Source organism: Mirounga angustirostris, unplaced genomic scaffold, assembly GCF_029215605.1.
Source record: "Mirounga angustirostris isolate CCGP_5_RB_7025 unplaced genomic scaffold, mMirAng1.0.hap1 SCAF_7, whole genome shotgun sequence".
NCBI classification, from domain to species: Eukaryota; Metazoa; Chordata; class Mammalia; order Carnivora; family Phocidae; genus Mirounga; species Mirounga angustirostris.
This window is the reverse complement of record NW_026991715.1, coordinates 89215278-89233175: the sequence shown is the minus strand read 5'-3', so window position 1 is coordinate 89233175 and position 17898 is coordinate 89215278. Positions and strand designations below refer to the sequence as shown.

The 17898-nt window shown below is 39.4% G+C and overlaps 1 protein-coding gene across 4 annotated transcripts in view; it reads left to right on the top strand.

Annotated features, from left to right (window-relative positions):
* The window catches only part of MCC (MCC regulator of WNT signaling pathway), a 395037-nt gene that overhangs the window by 59352 nt on the left and 317787 nt on the right, over positions 1-17898 (top strand). For all 4 annotated transcript variants that reach the window (XR_010413183.1, XM_054513238.2, XM_045900085.3 and 1 more), the window contains exon 2: positions 14408-14655. Coding sequence is in view for 3 of the 4 variants with exons in the window: in XM_054513238.2 (XP_054369213.1) it covers positions 14408-14655 (248 nt within the window). In the remaining variant the exon portion in view is untranslated. The remainder of the gene's footprint in view (positions 1-14407; positions 14656-17898) is intronic.

Sequence of the window (17898 nt, the reverse complement as noted above, 5' to 3'; positions counted from 1 at the left end):
GAAATAAGTCAAACAGAGAAAGACATGTATCATATGACCTCACTGATATGAGGAATTCTTAATCGCAGGAAACAAACTGAGGGTTGCTGGAGTGGGGGGGTGGGGTGGGAGGGATGGGGTGAATGGGATAGACATTGGGGAGGGTATGTGCTCTGGTAAGCACTGTGAATTGTGCAAGACTGTTGAATCTCAGATCTGTACCTCTGAAACAAATAATGCAATATATGTTAAGAAAAAAAAAAAAGAAGAAGAAGAAGAAGGTAGCAGGAGGGGAAGAATGAAGGGGGGGAAATCGGAGGGGTAGACGAACCATGAGAGACGATGGACTCTGAAAAACAAACTGAGGGTTCTAGAGGGGAGGGGGGTGGGAGGATGGGTTAGCCTGGTGATGGGTATTGAGGAGGGCACATTCTGCATGGAGCACTGGGTGTTATGCACAAACAATGAATCATGGAACACTACATCTAAAACTAATGATGCAATGTATGGGGATAATATAAGAAAAAAAATTAAAAAAATAAGAAAGAAAGGATAACTATTCTGGAAGTGTTGTTAAAATACACTTAGAAATAATTTTTAAAAAGTGGAACACTTCCCCAAATCTTTTATTGCCCCCAAATTTAAATCTCTGCAGTTTTTTCCAGTGTCCTCTCATTCTAGATCTTTCAGATGTGACTGTCTTGCCTAATTTTTGGATCTGGGAGGAACATTTATATATTAAGAACCACTTACCCATTTGTCATACTGACCATTATTGCTAGAATATTCAATTAGTAAGGACTTACTGAGTGCTTACCGGGAGGTTCTATGTCTGTCACTGAGATCACAGAAGAGGTGCCCTTTGTTCATTCATTCATCCACCAACCTGTTTAAGCATGGTGCCAGGAGCTTAGGACAGGTCCCGTTTTACAAGGAACTGATAGACTTTGTAAAATGGAGATATATCTTTTAAAGGTATTATGAGGATTAAATGAAATAATGTTTCTAAAGCACCTGAAACAGATATTCTGAATGAGTATTTTCCCACAGGAATGGCAAAGATAGCTTTTAAGAAATTTTTGCAAATCATTGTGAAGATAAGCTGAATCTTGCTTAATACTGAATGTTAATATACTGATTAAAAAAATCCAAGGGGCAAACACATTAAAATATTTTCTTCTTCTGGATTATCAATAGGAAACACCAAATTGAGGGATTGCCAAAACAATGAAGAGTAAGAGTATTAGAAATCAGTCACATGTAAAAGAATTATAGAAGAGCTTTTAAAAAAATATGTAAAAGTAATACTTTGTTTTCAGATGCTTTCTTCTTGAATGTTGGCTGTTAGTCACTCTTGACATTTTACCTGGAGAAGGGGAGACCATCATGTCAGTGACTGATCTTGGCTGTTCATTATTTCTGTGAACTCTCAGGAAGTTCAGTCTGAACATTAGAGTTAATATCACAGTAACTCAAGTCTAAGAAGACAAATCTGGTGCTTCCTCTGGAAACATACACATCCTTCCACCTGCCCCCTGAAGTCTGATAAATCTTGCAACTACAGTTTTTTGTCAATTGTAGTGTATTGGACATGAATTTGAATTTGATTGGATTTCCTTATGCAAAAGGTGGGCATTTTTGTGTATGTCTTCCAAATAGAAGTGATTCCAAAATTGGAAAATCAGCTGCAAAGAAAGCCTACAGATTTATGACACAAGGTTTTTTCTGTACTCAGGGGAAATGCCTCCAGTTTCATAATTCTTTCTTTACCTAGAAGCAATAACTGACATTTGTAACAATTTCCTTGCTTGACTGATACTATTGCCTGAAGCTTTTTGAGGATATTGTACTCTTTTTTATTTTCCCAGTGCTATTCAATAGAACTTTTTGCTATGACAGAAATGTTCTATATCTGTGTAGTGCAGGGTGGTAACCACTAGCCACATGTGGCTTTTGATTATTTGAAATGTGGCTATTGAGTTTGCATAACTGAGAAAATGAATTTTTTAATTGTATTTAATTTAAATGTAAACTTAAATAGCCACCTGTGTGTAGTGACTACTGTATTGAACAGTGCAATTCAAGATAAATATTAATATATATTAATTCACAAGAGTTAAAACAGGTTTCAGCATAGACAATATTGAGGAGCTTGGTAGCTGGAGATTCTGGTTTTGCAAAAGTTTTTTTTTTTTTTTTTTTTTGAGGGTGGGGAGGGGTACAGGGAGGGGGAAAGAGAGACTCCAAGCAGGCTCCATGCTCAGCATGGAGCCCAATGTGGGGCTCAATCTCACAACCGTAAGACCATGAACTGAGCTGAAATCAAGAGTCAGACACTTAACTGACTGAGCCACCCAGGTGCCCCTGGTTATGCAAAAGGTTTTATCTCAAAATTCCATTGGGTGTCTTGATCTCAGCTCAGATCTTGATCTCAGGGTCATGAGTTCAAGCCCTGAGTTGGACTCCACACTCGGTATGGAGCCTACTTAAAAAAAAAAAATTCCATTGGATGTGAAATAGGGAGAAGCAGGCTCCCCACTGAGCTGGGAGCCCGATGCGGGACTTGATCCCAGGACTCCGGGGTCATGACCCGAGCCGAAGGCAGTCTCTTAACCAACTGAGCCACCCAGGCGCCCTGGATGTGAAATTTCAAAAAAAAAATCTTTATAATATAAATTAGATAATGAAGTGTTTCTTCTTTCACTCTTGACTTTTGTTTTGTCTTTCCTATTTTCCCATATTTTTTTCAAGTTGGTAACCTCAACCAAAAGCATTTTTCAGATATAATAAAAATTAGGCCAACAGCTTCATCATTTCTAGCTGTATGTTCTTATGAGTGAGAGAGACAGACAAGAAGAGAGAGAGAGGGAGAGAATGAATGAGTAGGCTCAACTTTTAGCCAGCCTCAGTGTTTATTACTGCAGCTGACTTGGCTTTAAGACCATAGTGGGAGGTCCAGTATGATTCCACTTAATTTCTTAGAATGCATGTCATACGCTGTTTTGTTTGTTATGGTATGTCTTTTTCTTTCATGGCTTTTCATGATCTCATTCCATGTGTTTACAAACTACAACTGATCTTTTCAAAATTTTTTAATTAAAAAATATTTTGACATATAATTAATATACAGGGTTATATTAGTGTCAGTTGTACAACATAGTGATTCAATAATTCTATACCCACCTCACCTCTGGTAACCACCAATTCTATACAGTGCTCATCACCAGGAGTGTGCTCTTCATCCCCTTCACCTATTTCCCCCATCCCCCTACCCACCTCACCTCTGGTAACCACCAGTTTGTTCTCTATATTTAAGTCTGTTTTTGTTTGTCTTTTTTTTTTTTAAGTTTGTTCATTTGTTTCGTTTCTTAAATTCCACTTATGAATGAAATCATATGGTATTTGTCTTTCTCTGTCTGACTTATTTCACTTAGCATTATACCCTCTGGGTCCATCGATGTTGCTGCAAATGGCAAGATTTCATTCTTTTTTTATGGCCAAGTAATATTTCATCTTCTTTAGCCGTTCATCGATTGATGGACACTTGGGTTGCTTCCATATCTTGGCTATTGTAAATAATACTGCAGTAAACATAGGGGCATATATATCTTTTCAAATTAATGTTTTGTTTTCTTTGGGTAAATACCCAGTAGTGGAATTACTGGATCATATGGTGTTTCTTTTTTTAATTTTTTGAGGAACATCCATGCTGTTTTTCACAGTGGCTTCCCCAGTTTGCATTACCACTAACAGTGCATACAGGTTCCTTTTTCTCTACATTCTTGCCAATACTTGTTATTTCTTGTCTTTTTGATTCTAGCCATTCCGACAGCTATGAAGTCATAACTCAGTGTGGTTTTGATTTACGTTTCCCTGATGATAGTGATGTTGAGCATCCTTTCATGTATCTGTTGGCCATCTCTATGTCTTCTTTGGAAAAATGTCTATTCAGGTCTTCTGCCCATTTTTAAATTGCATTGTTTGTACAACTAACCTTTTAAAAAAAATTAAGATAGAAATTTTTAAAAGGAGCTGGGATGCATTTATCCATAGCAGTGTCTCTTTGCCTTCCTCTTTAACACCAAAGCACCGTTTTATTTTTTAAAGATTTTATTTTTAAGTCATCTCCACACCCAACGTGGGGTTTGAACTCACAACCTCAAGACCAAGAGTCGCATGCTGTACTGACTGAGCCAACCAGATGGCCCCCTGAAGCACCATTTTATATTGTAGAACATGTTTATTCCCCTAAAGGAAGTTGTTTGTTGATTAACTGAAGACTATATTTGCCAATTTGCCTTCTCCATATATATAACATTTCAATTAAATGGAATATTTCCAATCAGGGGCTTCTGGCTGATCAAAAGCAAATGAGAAAATTACTCATACATTCATCATTTATTTATGATCACCTATTATATGCCAGGTACTGCTCTTGGTAATGGGAATACAATGGTGAACAAAACAGACAAAATTCTCATCCTCATGGAGCTTAATTCTGGGAGAATCCTTTTTGTTTCCACTCCCATAGACAATTTTTCTAAAATGTCTGTTTCTCTTCATCTTGCAAGTATATCACGATCTAGTGTGTTTGGCTGGTTTTTATTACTAAGATTTCTGAGTGGCCTTGAAGCCCTCATTCCTCAGTACTATTAGTGTAGAACCAAAGTTCTACTCTGATGCACTTAGGGAGCCTTTTAGCAAATACTGATGACGCTCATCCTGCCCTATCCTGATTTAGTTTTCAGCCATGGGGCATGAGCTTCAATGTGTTTTAATCACCCCAGGTGATTATGATGTGCTGCCAGAGTTGAGTACCACCAGCATAGAAAGGCTTGAGGGATATGCTAGCTGCATATACACCAGAAGATATTTTAAGACCTAATGATACCAACTTGTTTTGTTTTGATTTGTGATTGCAAATTAAGATGTACAAGAAGCAAGGGAGAAATGGGATTGAAGGTTCTTTGTACCGAAAATCTAACATTTTATTTACCTACTCATTAATTTATTTAGCATCTATTATATTTCAGGTGTTAGGGTTTTGAAGATGAACAAAGAATGAGCCCTGTTTTCTATGAATTTATAATCTAGTAGGGGAGTTCACAAACTTTTTCTGTAAAGGGCCATATAGTAAATATTTTTGGTTTTATGAGCCACATAGTCTCTGTTGTAACTATCCAACTCTGCTGTTGTAGTGAGAAAGCAGCCATAGGCAATACGTAGACAGAGTACTGCGTTCCAGTAAACTTGATTTACAAAAACAGGCAATGGTCTGGATTTGGCTGCAGGCCTTAGTTGCCAGCCTTTGATCCAGTAGAAGAAAGAGAAAATAAATCAATAATTACTGTAGAGTAGAGTATGTGATCAAAGCGAGCACAGGTACTTCAGTAACACAGAGAAGGGACATTGAATAGGCCGGGGGTTTACCTGAGAGACTTAAGGAAGGTCTTGGAGGAGATGCTGTTCAAGTGGATTATAAAGCACGGGTGGGAGTTTGAAGAAAGGGAAAAGAAAGGATGCCCTAAACAGAGGGACAAACATGCAGAGCATGGGCATCTAAAACAGCACTGCCTCTCCTGGAAACTAAAAGAAATCCAGTGGGGCTAGAACGCAGGGTGCATGCTTGGGCAGGAGGATAGGGTGAGGAGAGAGGCTGGGCCATATTCTGATGGGCCTTGGCTAGGACGTGAGAAACATCAGGGGTGGAGCTGAAAGTCTTGGGGGGGGAGCAAATAAAGGATTTTAAGCAGGCAAGAGTAATTTGGTGGCTGCCCGCTGGAAAGGAGAAGATGCAGTAACTGTACTACTGTGGTAAATCAGATGGAAAATGGCAAGTGGCAAGTGTTTCTGGGATGGGATGCATAGGAGCGCTGTTTAGACTACAGAAATTTCTCGTCTTGGTGACTGCTTGCACGTGAGGACAGATGAGAAAGAAAGATCTCGGATAACTTCTAGATTTCTGGCTTGGGTGACCGGATGGTATAATCTATGTAGACGGGAGGAGGAAACTTGGGGAGGAGTAAAGATGATGAGTTCAATTCAGGACTTTGAGTTCAGGGTAAATGTATGACACCAAAACGTAGCTTCCCAGTAGAAAACGTATTGCTACTTAACAGGCCATGAAGATTTGGGAGTCGGCATGCCTAGGGATAGATAAGATAGATTAAGTCCCCCACAGAGAGCCTGTAAGGTGACCAAACAGACAGCAGTGGACAAGGCCTTGGGTAATATGCACATTTGGAACCAGAATTCTGAAGGAGCAGTCAAATCGAGGTGGGAGGAAACTGGAAGACGCTTGTTATCCAGGCTGAGGGGAGAAGTTTTGAGAAGGCCGCAGGCAGGGCTGAGAAAAGTGTCTCTGGGGTTCTGTGGTATGGATACTTTGCAGAGAATAAAAGTGAGGCCATAGAGACGGGGAATTAGACTACGCTCCCCAGAAACTTAGCTCAAGTGTGGGCAGCTCAAACACTGCTGCTGGCGCTGTAAATTGGTAGATGTTTCTCAAGGGATGTTTGGAAAACTGTATTGAGAAATTTGACCATTTCACAACAAGTAATTCCACTCTTTTTTTTTTTTAAAAAGATTTTATTTATTTATTTATTTGACAGAGAGAGAGACAGCGAGAGAAGGAACACAAGCAGGGGGAGTGGGAGAGGGAGAAGCAGGCTTCCCGCGGAGCAGGGAGCCCGATGCTGGGCTCGATCCCAGGACCCCGGGATCATGACCTGAGCCGAAGGCAGACACTTAACGACTGAGCCACCCAGGCGCCCCAAGTAATTCCACTCTTAAAAAATCATGTCAGGAAAAATAATCAGATGTTCTGTAGTTGGTAATGATGAACAAAATTTCCAAAATGACATTTGGGTCATCTAATTTGATTAATCCCAAGAGACATGCCCTGTAAGTGCTTACAGATATGAATGACATGGTTCATTTTAATTGTTTTACCCTTTGACCATGGCCTCAGACCAAATTTGTTCTGTTTGAGTTAGCTTTCTATGTGTTAGATTTTTTAAATTAAGAAATATTTAAAATACTGAACATTACAGAGTATATAAGGAACACACACGTACCCATTACCCAGATTGAAAGGATGTTAACATTGTGTCATGTCTGCCTATGATTTTTTAATATGACATTATAGATCCACGTTAAATCCCCTTCCCCAGTCCTATTTTCCTCACTCGCTCCCCACATCACAGTTGATATTTATGCTTCCTGGTTTTGTTTTTATTACTTGCCCATGTGTAAATCCATATATAATTTATAGTGTTGTTTTACATATTTTTAAACTTTAGGTAAGTGCTGTCCTACTGTTCACATTATTCTTCAATTTGAGGTTTTTACTCACCACTCTTTTGAGATTTATTTATGATCATATATTGTACCTATATTTCTTTCAAAAACTTTATTCTATAGTGTTTCGTTAACTGACAGAACCTCAATTTATATATTCATTGTCTGTTGGTAGGCACCTGGACTATTTCCTGTGCACCTCTGTTCTTCAAGTTCCTCTCTTATTAAATGGAGCTAATGAGAGTATCAACCTCATAGGGGGGTTGACATTAATTAAAAATTAATTAATATATTAATTACATTAACTACATTAATTAATATATGTAAAACACTAGCTCAGACCCTGACACACAATAAGCATCCAATGTACATTAGCTATTCTTATCAGTATGACCATTAATATTATTATTAAACTCTCTAAATCTTTGCTGTCATACATATTGTGCAACTCTCCTTATATCCATGCATCATTTTTTCTTTTTTTTTTTAAAGATTTTATTTATTTATTTGACAGAACGAGAGAGCAGGAGAGCACTAGCAGTGGAAGTGGCAGAGGGAGAGGGAGAAGCAGGCTTCCCGCAGAGCAGGGAGCCCGATGTGGGGCTCGATCCCAGGACCCCGAGATCATGACCTGAGCTGAAGGCAGATGCCCAACTGATTGAGCCACCCAAGCACCCCCATGCATAAGTTTCTTTAGCATTATACAACTAAAAGTTGAATTTCTGGTTGAAATGTGTGTTTAACTCTGCTATTTTGGATGTTGCCCATATCTTTTCTAAAGAGGTGGTACCATTTTTTCTTCCACCTACAACCCATGAAAGTTTCTTCTTCCTTGTCAACACTTGGTATTGTCAGACTGTGATTTTTGCCAACCCTCTTGGTATTGAAATGGTATTCCATTGTTTGCTTTAATCTGCATTTTCCTTATGTATAGTGAGATTGAGATGAGAATCTTTTCACATATTTTTTGACCATTTGGGTTTTCTTTTACGTTAATTTTCTGCCCACTTTGCAATTGGGTTGTCATCTTTCTCTTATTGCATGGTAGGAATTCATTATATATTTAAATGCTAATCTTTTGTTTGTTATATCTTGCATTAAATTAATGACTTTTTTGGTTTTTAAAATTTGAAAACCTTACTTTTATCAAAGCACTTCATGGATGAGGTCAAAAAAATGAATAAAATGGTACAGAAGAGCTTGCAACAAAACACAAGTCTCCTGACCCACCTCCCTCCTCATGCCCATGCCCACTCCCAGGGGTGGTTTCTTTCTCCCATTTGTGGTTTTAGTCCTCCTGATCATTTATTCCATAAGTGCTTGCACCTTGTATCCTGATACATCAAGGTGAACAATATCTCTGGGTTCTGTGCTGTGAAAGGTAAGGCTGGCCCCACTATTCTCAGCCCCCTTCTCAATATTACCATTTGTCTTCCTGGCCAGCTGCTCCCATCTCTCTATGTTGCTGAAATTTGTTGAAATCCCTTATCTTTGAGGGATACACTCTTCTCTTTTTATCTTAATTATGGGTTTGTTAGCTTATTTCCTTATTTGTTCAGTTCTTCACCTTAATTATTTCACTTGGGAGCAATGATAAAAGGCAAATGTATTTGTTCCATCCAACCCCTATCCCCAGAAATTACCAGCAGTAGCCCAGAGCCTTTTTTTTTCTTATTTATGGTTTTTCATACTTTGAATATTTATGGTTTTTCATACTTTGAATATTTATGGAACTGAAATTAGAGTCTTCTAAATTACATTTTTGTGTGACTCCAATTGAACAGTTAGGGGCAAAGTGAATTTTCAGACTCTTTTTTGAGTTTTTTCATAAGCAACTTTTTTTGGCCTACCTACCAAAGGTGTCTGTTGAGAATTGTGAGTAGAAGCATCTACTTCTTACTCAAAGTAATGACGGCATTTGCATAGCCTTTATTCCAACTGACTTTGGGATTTAGTATCATCGTGGGGAAGAATAATGTTTTTCTCTGCCTCTGAGCCTCTGAGATGTAAGCCTATCTTTTCCATTAGCTATTCCTGATGTTAGGCCGTGAATTTCCCTGAATGATAAATAACTTCATTGAATTTTCCCTTCCTACTCAATTTCTTTTTAAGTTGAAGGGAGAAGAATAGCCAAGAGACAAAAGGCTTTTATATACAGAAAGTAATAGCTGTACGTTGTGAAAACATGCAGTTTTGAGCTAGAATCATCAATCTTCAGTCATATTTTAATTTTGCTTCCTGGTGATTGGTGTTCTCTCCAGAACTAAATATTATCTGACTTGGCCAGTTCCTCTGTTGTAAATTGGAATCTGTTCCTTTCTTGCCTCATGGTAATATCCTCTGAAGATAAGATATGCATACATGAATATGAATAAATATGAAAAACCTCTTAGAGCAATTGTAGAAATGATTAAAGTAAAAAATTGATTGGGAGGACATTTATTTATTTAGAAGAAATTTAGAGGTTAAAATGTTCACCACATTTTTGTGAAATTAACCAAATGTTTGCGGTGGTTATTGCTGGGTAGAGTGACTGCGTGTGATTTGTGTTTTCTTCTTTTCTGCTTGTCTACATTTTCTATAATGAATGAATGTATTTTCTGAAATAATATACAAAATTTTGTTTTTTGTTTTTTATGTTTTTTTTTAGTTTATCTTCTGTGAGATATCGGTGTTACTGCAATGGTTCTCCACTATACTGTCTTGGTTTTGGACAACTGCTGCTTAGTATCTTAGTATCTCTTCCTCTGAAAAATGTTCCTGGCCTAGAACAGGGAAGCTGTCATTCTGCTCTGTCCCTAGGCTGCAGGGCTGTTGTTGTTTTTATGGTGTCCACAGGTCATTCATACTTAAAGGGCATCCCTTGTGCTGCCTTCTGTGAGAAAATACAAAGAGGTTTGTGTGGGGGCAATATCAAATCAATTGGGGACTCCCTTCAAAAAAGTGATCATTTTTTAACTTCTGAGAGTTTTATGAGTCAGTCCATCAAAACGGATGTCCTGGATATCTGCTGTGTACAGGGCAATGTGCCGGGTGCTGCACAGATCTTAAGGGAGAGTGGTGCATGGCCGACGCTGGCTTCCAGGAGCTTGTGGTCGCGTTGGGAAGATAAGACTGGGGTGTGGGAAAATAATAAAGAGAGAGAGAAATGCAAATTTAGTACAATTATCCCAAAATTGTCACGCAGCTGTACTTAGGCCCTGAGTGAATGGTGCAGGTGCTATATGCCATGGGAAGAAAGAGCTTGCCTGTGGGCCTGAGTGGGCTACAGGTCGCATGGAGTTGGACGGACTTGAGCTGAAAGTGGGAGCTACAAGGCTTCCTAAGGCCTGTACTCAGCGATCCTAGAATGTTATTTCTGGCATATGACATTGGTCAAAGCAAGTCACAAAGCCAACCCAGATTCAAGGGCAGGGAAATGGCCTCCACTTATTGAAGGGAGGGATAGCAAAGGCACATTGCAGACGGGCATGGTCACAGGTGAGTGGAATTCCCTAGAGCCATTTTAAACAACCCTGCACCATGGCTGGCGGTAAAACTGATGCAAAGTTCCAGCTCTTGCTATGTAAAGGAGAGCTTTGGGAATTTTTTCTCTCTTGTGTAATTTATCATGTTGATAACAAATTGTAATTTATTATTTCATCCGTATTTAACATAGAAGGTAATAATGTATAGGTGGATATGGCCTCTCTGGTTTAATATAAAAAGATTATTAATTAATGACCATTGATAATCAGGCTGCTCATATTAGTGCTGTCCTCACTTGTGTTCACCTGCCAAAATTTAGGTATCATTGATATCCAAGGTGCTGGATGATAGAATGGAAAGGGCAAGAGTGTTGGAATCAGAGCGATTCCAGATTTAGATTCTAACTCTGCTGCATATTAGCTCTGTGACTCTTTCAGCCTCCTCATCCTTATCTGTCAGGTGGGGTTAAATCGCACTGCCCTGGCCGGCTTGTCAGTTGTTATTGCTAGTTCTAGATCTCTATGCTGAAAGAATTTAGCTTTCATTCAGCCTTTAGAAACTAGTACTTCTAGTTAAAGATTACAATCTGACTTTATTTAGTGGAGTGCAGTGTATTTTGTTTTTGATCTTTTCTATCAGCCTCTCAGTGGCCCACACTTTTTAAAAATAAAAGTGTATCGTTACACATTCTCCCCTGAGTTGGGATTTCTAGAACACAAATTCTTTATTTAAGCCTTTTTTTTTTTTTTTTTTTTTTTGGTAGAATGAGGCTTCCCAAGCCTGGACAAAGTTGGGTTTCTCACCAGGGTGAGAAATCCGTAAGTGGGCCACAGGCAGGCGGAAGGTCAGTCTCTGCAGATGGAGTGCTCCACTTAGTGAGGCAGTCCGCTCAGTTCAGTAAGCACTTTTTTCCCCCTAAGCAGCTTGTGCTTAATTACTAAAGGCTTAATCATGAAACTGGGGCATTGTGAAAGATTATGATCAATAATTATAAAATAATCATAATAATGATTACCATTTATTGAGTGCTTAATATATGCCAGGAACTGTGTTAAGTGCTTTACGTGCATTATGTCATTTATTCTCAGAACAGTGCTCTGAGATATTTAAAACCTGAAAAATGACATAGCAATTTATGAAAGTAGTGTAGTATGTTGTAGAAGGTTACAGAATACAGACAGGCAAGTGTAAGAGTGAAAACACCATTTTCCTGCCATTCAGAAAATATTACTGTTAACATCTTTTTATGTGAACTTCTGGAATTTAGAAAACCTCTTTATTTTCTACCCAACCCAACTGTTAAGACTATTATCTGAAAATATAAAAAAGAAATTTCCATGTTAGAAAGTAAAATTTTTATATTAGAACATTGGCCCTTTCTATTTGCATTACTAATGCTTTAGCAATCCTAAACATCCCTAAGGTTTTTTTTTTTTTTTTTTAAAGATTTTATTTATCTATTTGAGAGAGAGAGAGAGAGCACACATGTGGGCGGGGAGTTGGGTGGCAAAGGGAGAAGCAGACTCCCCGCTGAGCAGAAAGCCCCATGGGGGGCTCCATCCCAGGACCCTGGGATCATGACCTGAGCTGAAAGCAGCTGATTAACCTACTGAGCCACCCAGGTGCCCTGACATCCCCAAGTCTTAGATGAAGCCAGCTGAATATTATGCTGTATTCAGGGAAGGGTAAAAAAGATAAGCATATAAGTGCATTAAAACAAAACACTTTCCAGTGTATCAGTTAGTTGTTGCTGGGGAGCAATCACAAAGTCTCATTGGCAGAAACGACAAGAACTTATCCTTGATCGCACATTGTGGGGTCAGCTGGAGTGGCTCTTAGGCTACGGATCTATAGGTTGGCTGAGGCGGCTCATCTTGGGGCCCAGACTAGAGGGTGAATGGCCACCGGGGCTCGTTCTTTTCACAATGATGGCAGGAGTGGCAGGGGACAAGCCCCACTGTATAAACATCTGTCTGCTAACATCCCAGGGTACCAAAGGAAGTTCGATGTCAAGCCTGAAGTTAAGGGATAAGGAAAGACATACCTGCCATAAGTGTCCTTAGTCCTGAGGCCAGGGCAAGGGTGTGGAGGTGTACTACTACTACTGGGGAATGAAAAATTAAGACGAATAATTTAATCTACCATCCCCACTTTCATGTGTATGTTTATTTATTCATCTACCCTACACATAAAAAAGTATAAATGTATACACATAGGCAAATATACATGATATACATATATACACACACATATACACAAGATAAAACATGTAGCTACGTGTAAAAAAGATTTATGAAACATGAAAATGGAATGGCATATGGAAGCAGGGTGATCGGTGGAGAAACTAGTGTAATATACCTGAAAAACCCAATTAAGAGTAAATATAAAAGCATTTCAGGGATAGGGCCAACAGAAATTTGATAATAAATTGGGACACTGGGGACCAGGGAGGGGGAAATGAAGGGGAAGATGGAGTGAAGGAGAAGATATTAAAATTATATACAATTCTGTGCGCCCAGGGAAAGTGGGGAGACCATAGTAGCACTGACCAGGAGCAGGAATGGGGGGCTGGAAGACAGCAGTTGGTCTTTCTTTGCACGGTTAGGTTTCAGGTATCAGCAAACATCAAATTGTTCATGTCCTCAAAATGATTGGACTTTGGTGGCATATTGAGACCAGGAGCACTAGTTAGCTTTGTTTGTGACCATGGACGAGTTTCTAATGTCTCTTCCAGCTCTTAAGATCCTTTGACCTTTATAAAGATGTACAGTTGGAGCAATATGAACAAAATGTTTCCCCAAAGAGTGCAGATCGAAAAGAATAAGACTTATGTGTTGGGGGCCAAATGATGTCCTCTAGATAATTGCTCTTGGCCAACATAGTGCTGTTGTTCTTGTTCCTTTTAAATTATTTTTCTTTTTGTTTTTTAAATTTGAAAACATATTGAGGCTGGATATACTTCTCTAGTCCAGCCCCAGACTCGACCAACCTCTCCTGTCTTAGAACAACCCACTTTACACATTTACATTGTGTCCTAGTCCTGGAAGACATTTGGGATTTTGACCCCTTCTCTGGGTCTTAGGGCTAACTGCTGATGGGAAGGTGGAAAATGCTCAAAGAAAATCAGGAAAAACCAGAGGTGGGCAAGCACTGAGTAATGAAAGTTGGGGTTAAATAGTCTTTTAAAGAAGTGCTAAAATTCACTGATTGGTCCAGAAAGCTGAAAACCAAGCTTGTTAACATTTTTGTTGTTCTTTTACAGTTGGACTAGATTTTAAACTCTGCCAAGGGTAGAAACAATGTCTTTTCTATGTTCTGAAAGTTTATCTTGCAGTGAGGTGTCAGGGCTATGCTCGACAGGTGCTCCATCGATTTTGAAAGAAAGACGGGGAAGGAGAGTGGAGACAGGAAGAAAAAGAGAACCAAAGGATTCAGAGTTGCCCCCCTCTCCCAAATAATTAAATAGAGTTCATGTCTAGAATCCCCCAGATGAAAGAGGTCTTTTTGCACACTTACCACTTTTCTAGAAGCACAAAGAGAGTTGGAAATAGGTTTCTTCTGTGTGGATATATTCGAGAAATGCTCTTTTCTCCCCCATTAACCACATTCTCTAGTTCAGTGTCTCTCCTAACGAGTTTTCTTCTGTTCAACCCTCCCGTAGAAATGACTTGTTGATGGTCTGTCGCCAATTGAATATGGAAGAGTCTGTGGCTGAGATCATGAACCAGTTGGGCGCAGATGAACATGGGAAGATTTCCTTTCAGGATTTTACACGGTGCCGCATGCAGCTCGTTCGAGAAATTAGGAAGGAGGAAGTAGGTCTTTCTGAGAAGTCAGACAACTCCTGTAAAAAGAAGAAGCTGAGGGATAGAATTGCGTCCTGGCCCACAAGCAGTGACAACAGTTTGGGTAGGTACAACCAGGTGGCAGTTTGGTAATGCCCCACTAACCTTGCTTGGTGACCTCTGTAATCGGGAGGGGCCTGCCCAGCCTGCTGCCGGCTCATCCCCAGGCTGTCTTCTTGGCCACACTTTCCCTGGGTGAATGCTCCCTCTTTCCCCCAGTTCTGTCCTACAGAGTTTTCTCTTTCTTATTTCTTATTGCTTTCTTTCTTTTAGTTCTTCCATTTTCCAAGCATAATAAAGCATAGCCATTTAGTTATTGGAGAGGAAGGGCACGCTGGATGGGAGAGGTGGTGACTGCATCAGCAGACCTCAGAAACTATTTGGGGACTCCTACACATATTAGTGTAGCTCTGGGCCGTGAGGTTTTAAAAATCCATCTCTTGTTTGCTTAATCTTTAAAATGTTTTCTGCAGAGTTTTCCTGTTCATAAGTATTGTTGGTTCCTACCAACGCAAGACAAGCAAATTAGAAAGAAAAATCCTACTGGGTGATGGGAATGTGGGGCTTATTGTATATATTTTTGAGCACTCAAATATATAAATATTTAGAGTATTTGTAATTTTTTACAATGAAAAAATTTAAAGGAAAGAGGCATCTGAAAGGGTAGCATGAATAAAGGGACAGAGGAAAGTATCTGAATTTTCTACTTATATTTTAGGGAATTTTTTTTTCCTTGAAAATATCTCCTGGGTCTCTCTCTCTTTGTTTCTTTCTCTCCTGGGTAGATCTAGAGGCAGGAAACAAAGCTCCATGTTAATTGTCCATCATTTGTTAAATATATACTAATTAGCGTGGATAATTATGTGGTACCCCACAACACACACACACACACACACACATCCTGAATAGTGCTCTTGGCAGTGGAATCATTCAGAGCATTATTACTGAGTAATTGAAATAATAAATGTGTCCTCATATCCCCTATGACTTACTATCTTAATGGATTCCATTTTAGCTTCAAATCAGATGTCTGGTAATGCATGTGCTCTCAGCATAATATGTAGAAATACTTAATTTTTGAAGTAACATTTTTCTGAGTATTAAAGTAATATATGTTCATTATAGAAAAATAAGGTAAAAAAAGGCAAGCAGAAGAAAATAAAAATTACCCTTAATATCTCACATCCAGAAATAACTACTGCTTAGATTTCTCCCCCTTCTCTCTCTCTCATGTGTGTGTGTATGTGATTTGCTTTTTACTAATTTTTTCACATACTTTCTATATAGTTTTATATCCTGCAATTCTTCCTTTGCATTTTCCTCATGCTTTTAAATAGCATTTGAAAGCATGATTTGTAATAGTTGCATGACATAAAAAGGACATGTAGTAATATTTATTAAGTGAAAGAATGAGTGGAGCTCTTTTTGCTAAGCTGTGTTTTCTAATTTTTCTGCCAAGAACATGGCCTTCTTATGTAAATTAATAAGCCCACACACATAAACATTTGAAGTCAACTGAGGCATATTCCAACAAGTGAATCCCATGTGGCCACTGAAGTACTATTTAATGTGTCTATAGGAGTAATACTTTGTATGGGAAAAAACCTATGCTGTTAAAAATTATATTTTAATATGTAGTATATGTTTATAAATATTCTATAAGGGGCAGTTTTGATAGAATTGTGCCCACATCTAATTGGATGGGCCATCTCATAGGATTGCCCCAACTAGAGAAAGAGGTAAAAAGCAGTTCCTCCCAACCTTTGTAACTGTGTGCCCGGATGAAAGAAGAGGTAACTTAGAGCCGGTGAGTCATAAAACGGGTCATGAACTGAAGAAATGCCAGCAGATGTGCAAACTTGTGCCAGTTTATCCTGGTAGTTAGAGCCTCAGAGTCAGATCATTTGAGTGTGAATCCTGGTCCTGTCACTTCCTGCCTCTGTGACACTGGACAAGTTACCCAACGTCTCCATATCTCAGTTTCCTCATTGAGTGTTGTGTGAGAACAATTATGGTTATTTGGGGGAATGTAGAAGCTAATATCTATAAAAAGCACATAAAACAGTGCCTAGCCCATAATAAGCACTAAATACAAGTTAATATTGTTGTTATTACCACTCAGTTTTACTTCCTGCTGATTGTGACAGTTCAGTCTAGAGTGAATCAAATACATTGAAAAATCTACAATAATTAAACAAAGAGTCCCTCTCTTTTCCCCACTGTTAATCATCCCTTCTGACTCTATGCGGAGAAAGTGGAGTTCCTCCCACCTTGGGGTTGGGGAAGCCCTTTCCTGGCTCCATGTCCCTTCCAGCTCCTGTCCCCCCTTCTCTGCTCCTCTTCACAGCTGATCATTTTGAAGAGTTTATCTACACTGAATGCTTACCAGTCCTCACCAAGGCTTCAACCCACTCTTCCCAGCTTTGGTTGTCACTGCTCCCCTGAACCTGCTCTGACTGCCTCCATGGGGACCAACTCGATGGGTCCTCTTCTGTCCTCATTTGGATCTTTGCCATTTTACTCAGTGAACTTCTCCTTCATTCCAGCTGCACTTCATTCTTTTGAACTTCTCCACACCACATCCTCTTGGGGTTCTGCTCCCCATTTTGGCCTCCCTTTCTCAGTGTCGGTCTCTCAGGTGCTTTGGGATTACAATCTCTCTCTAGATGATGCAGTGCCCGTGATGTCAAATACTGTTTTTGTAACAGCTACTCCCATGTTTGTATCTAGCCCTGCTCTTTCCCGTGAGCTTCCAAATCAGGTAAAAATGACACATATTCCTGGATGTCTTGTAGACCTCTCACCCTTAACACGGTCAAAAGGATTCTCGATTCCCTTCCTCACTCTTCCTCCCAGCATCATTGATCTCCCAGATATCCCCCCTAGAGGAAATATCACCATCCTCTAGTTTGCTCAAGCCAGCAAGTCCTGTTGTCTCTTGTCAAAGTACATCCACAATCTGTCTCCTTCCTTTGCTCTCCTGCCACCACCCTCGTCTAAATCACCCTCATGTCTTGCTTTGATGACTAAAATAGTCTGTAACTGGCCTCCCTGATTCCTACCTTGACCCCCTACATTTCATTCTTTATCCTGCAGTCAGAGTGGTCTTCTAACATTATGGAAACATGCTCAGCTCGTTCTCATGTCTGCAGCATTTTGTGGCTTCCATATCACCTAAAATGATGTCCGAATTCCTTACTGCAGTCTGGCTCATACCCACCACGCTAAGCTGTTATCATACTGATTGCCCTGACTAATTATGCATGTTCCAGCCACACTGACCTTCTGCTATTCCAACTTAGCAAAC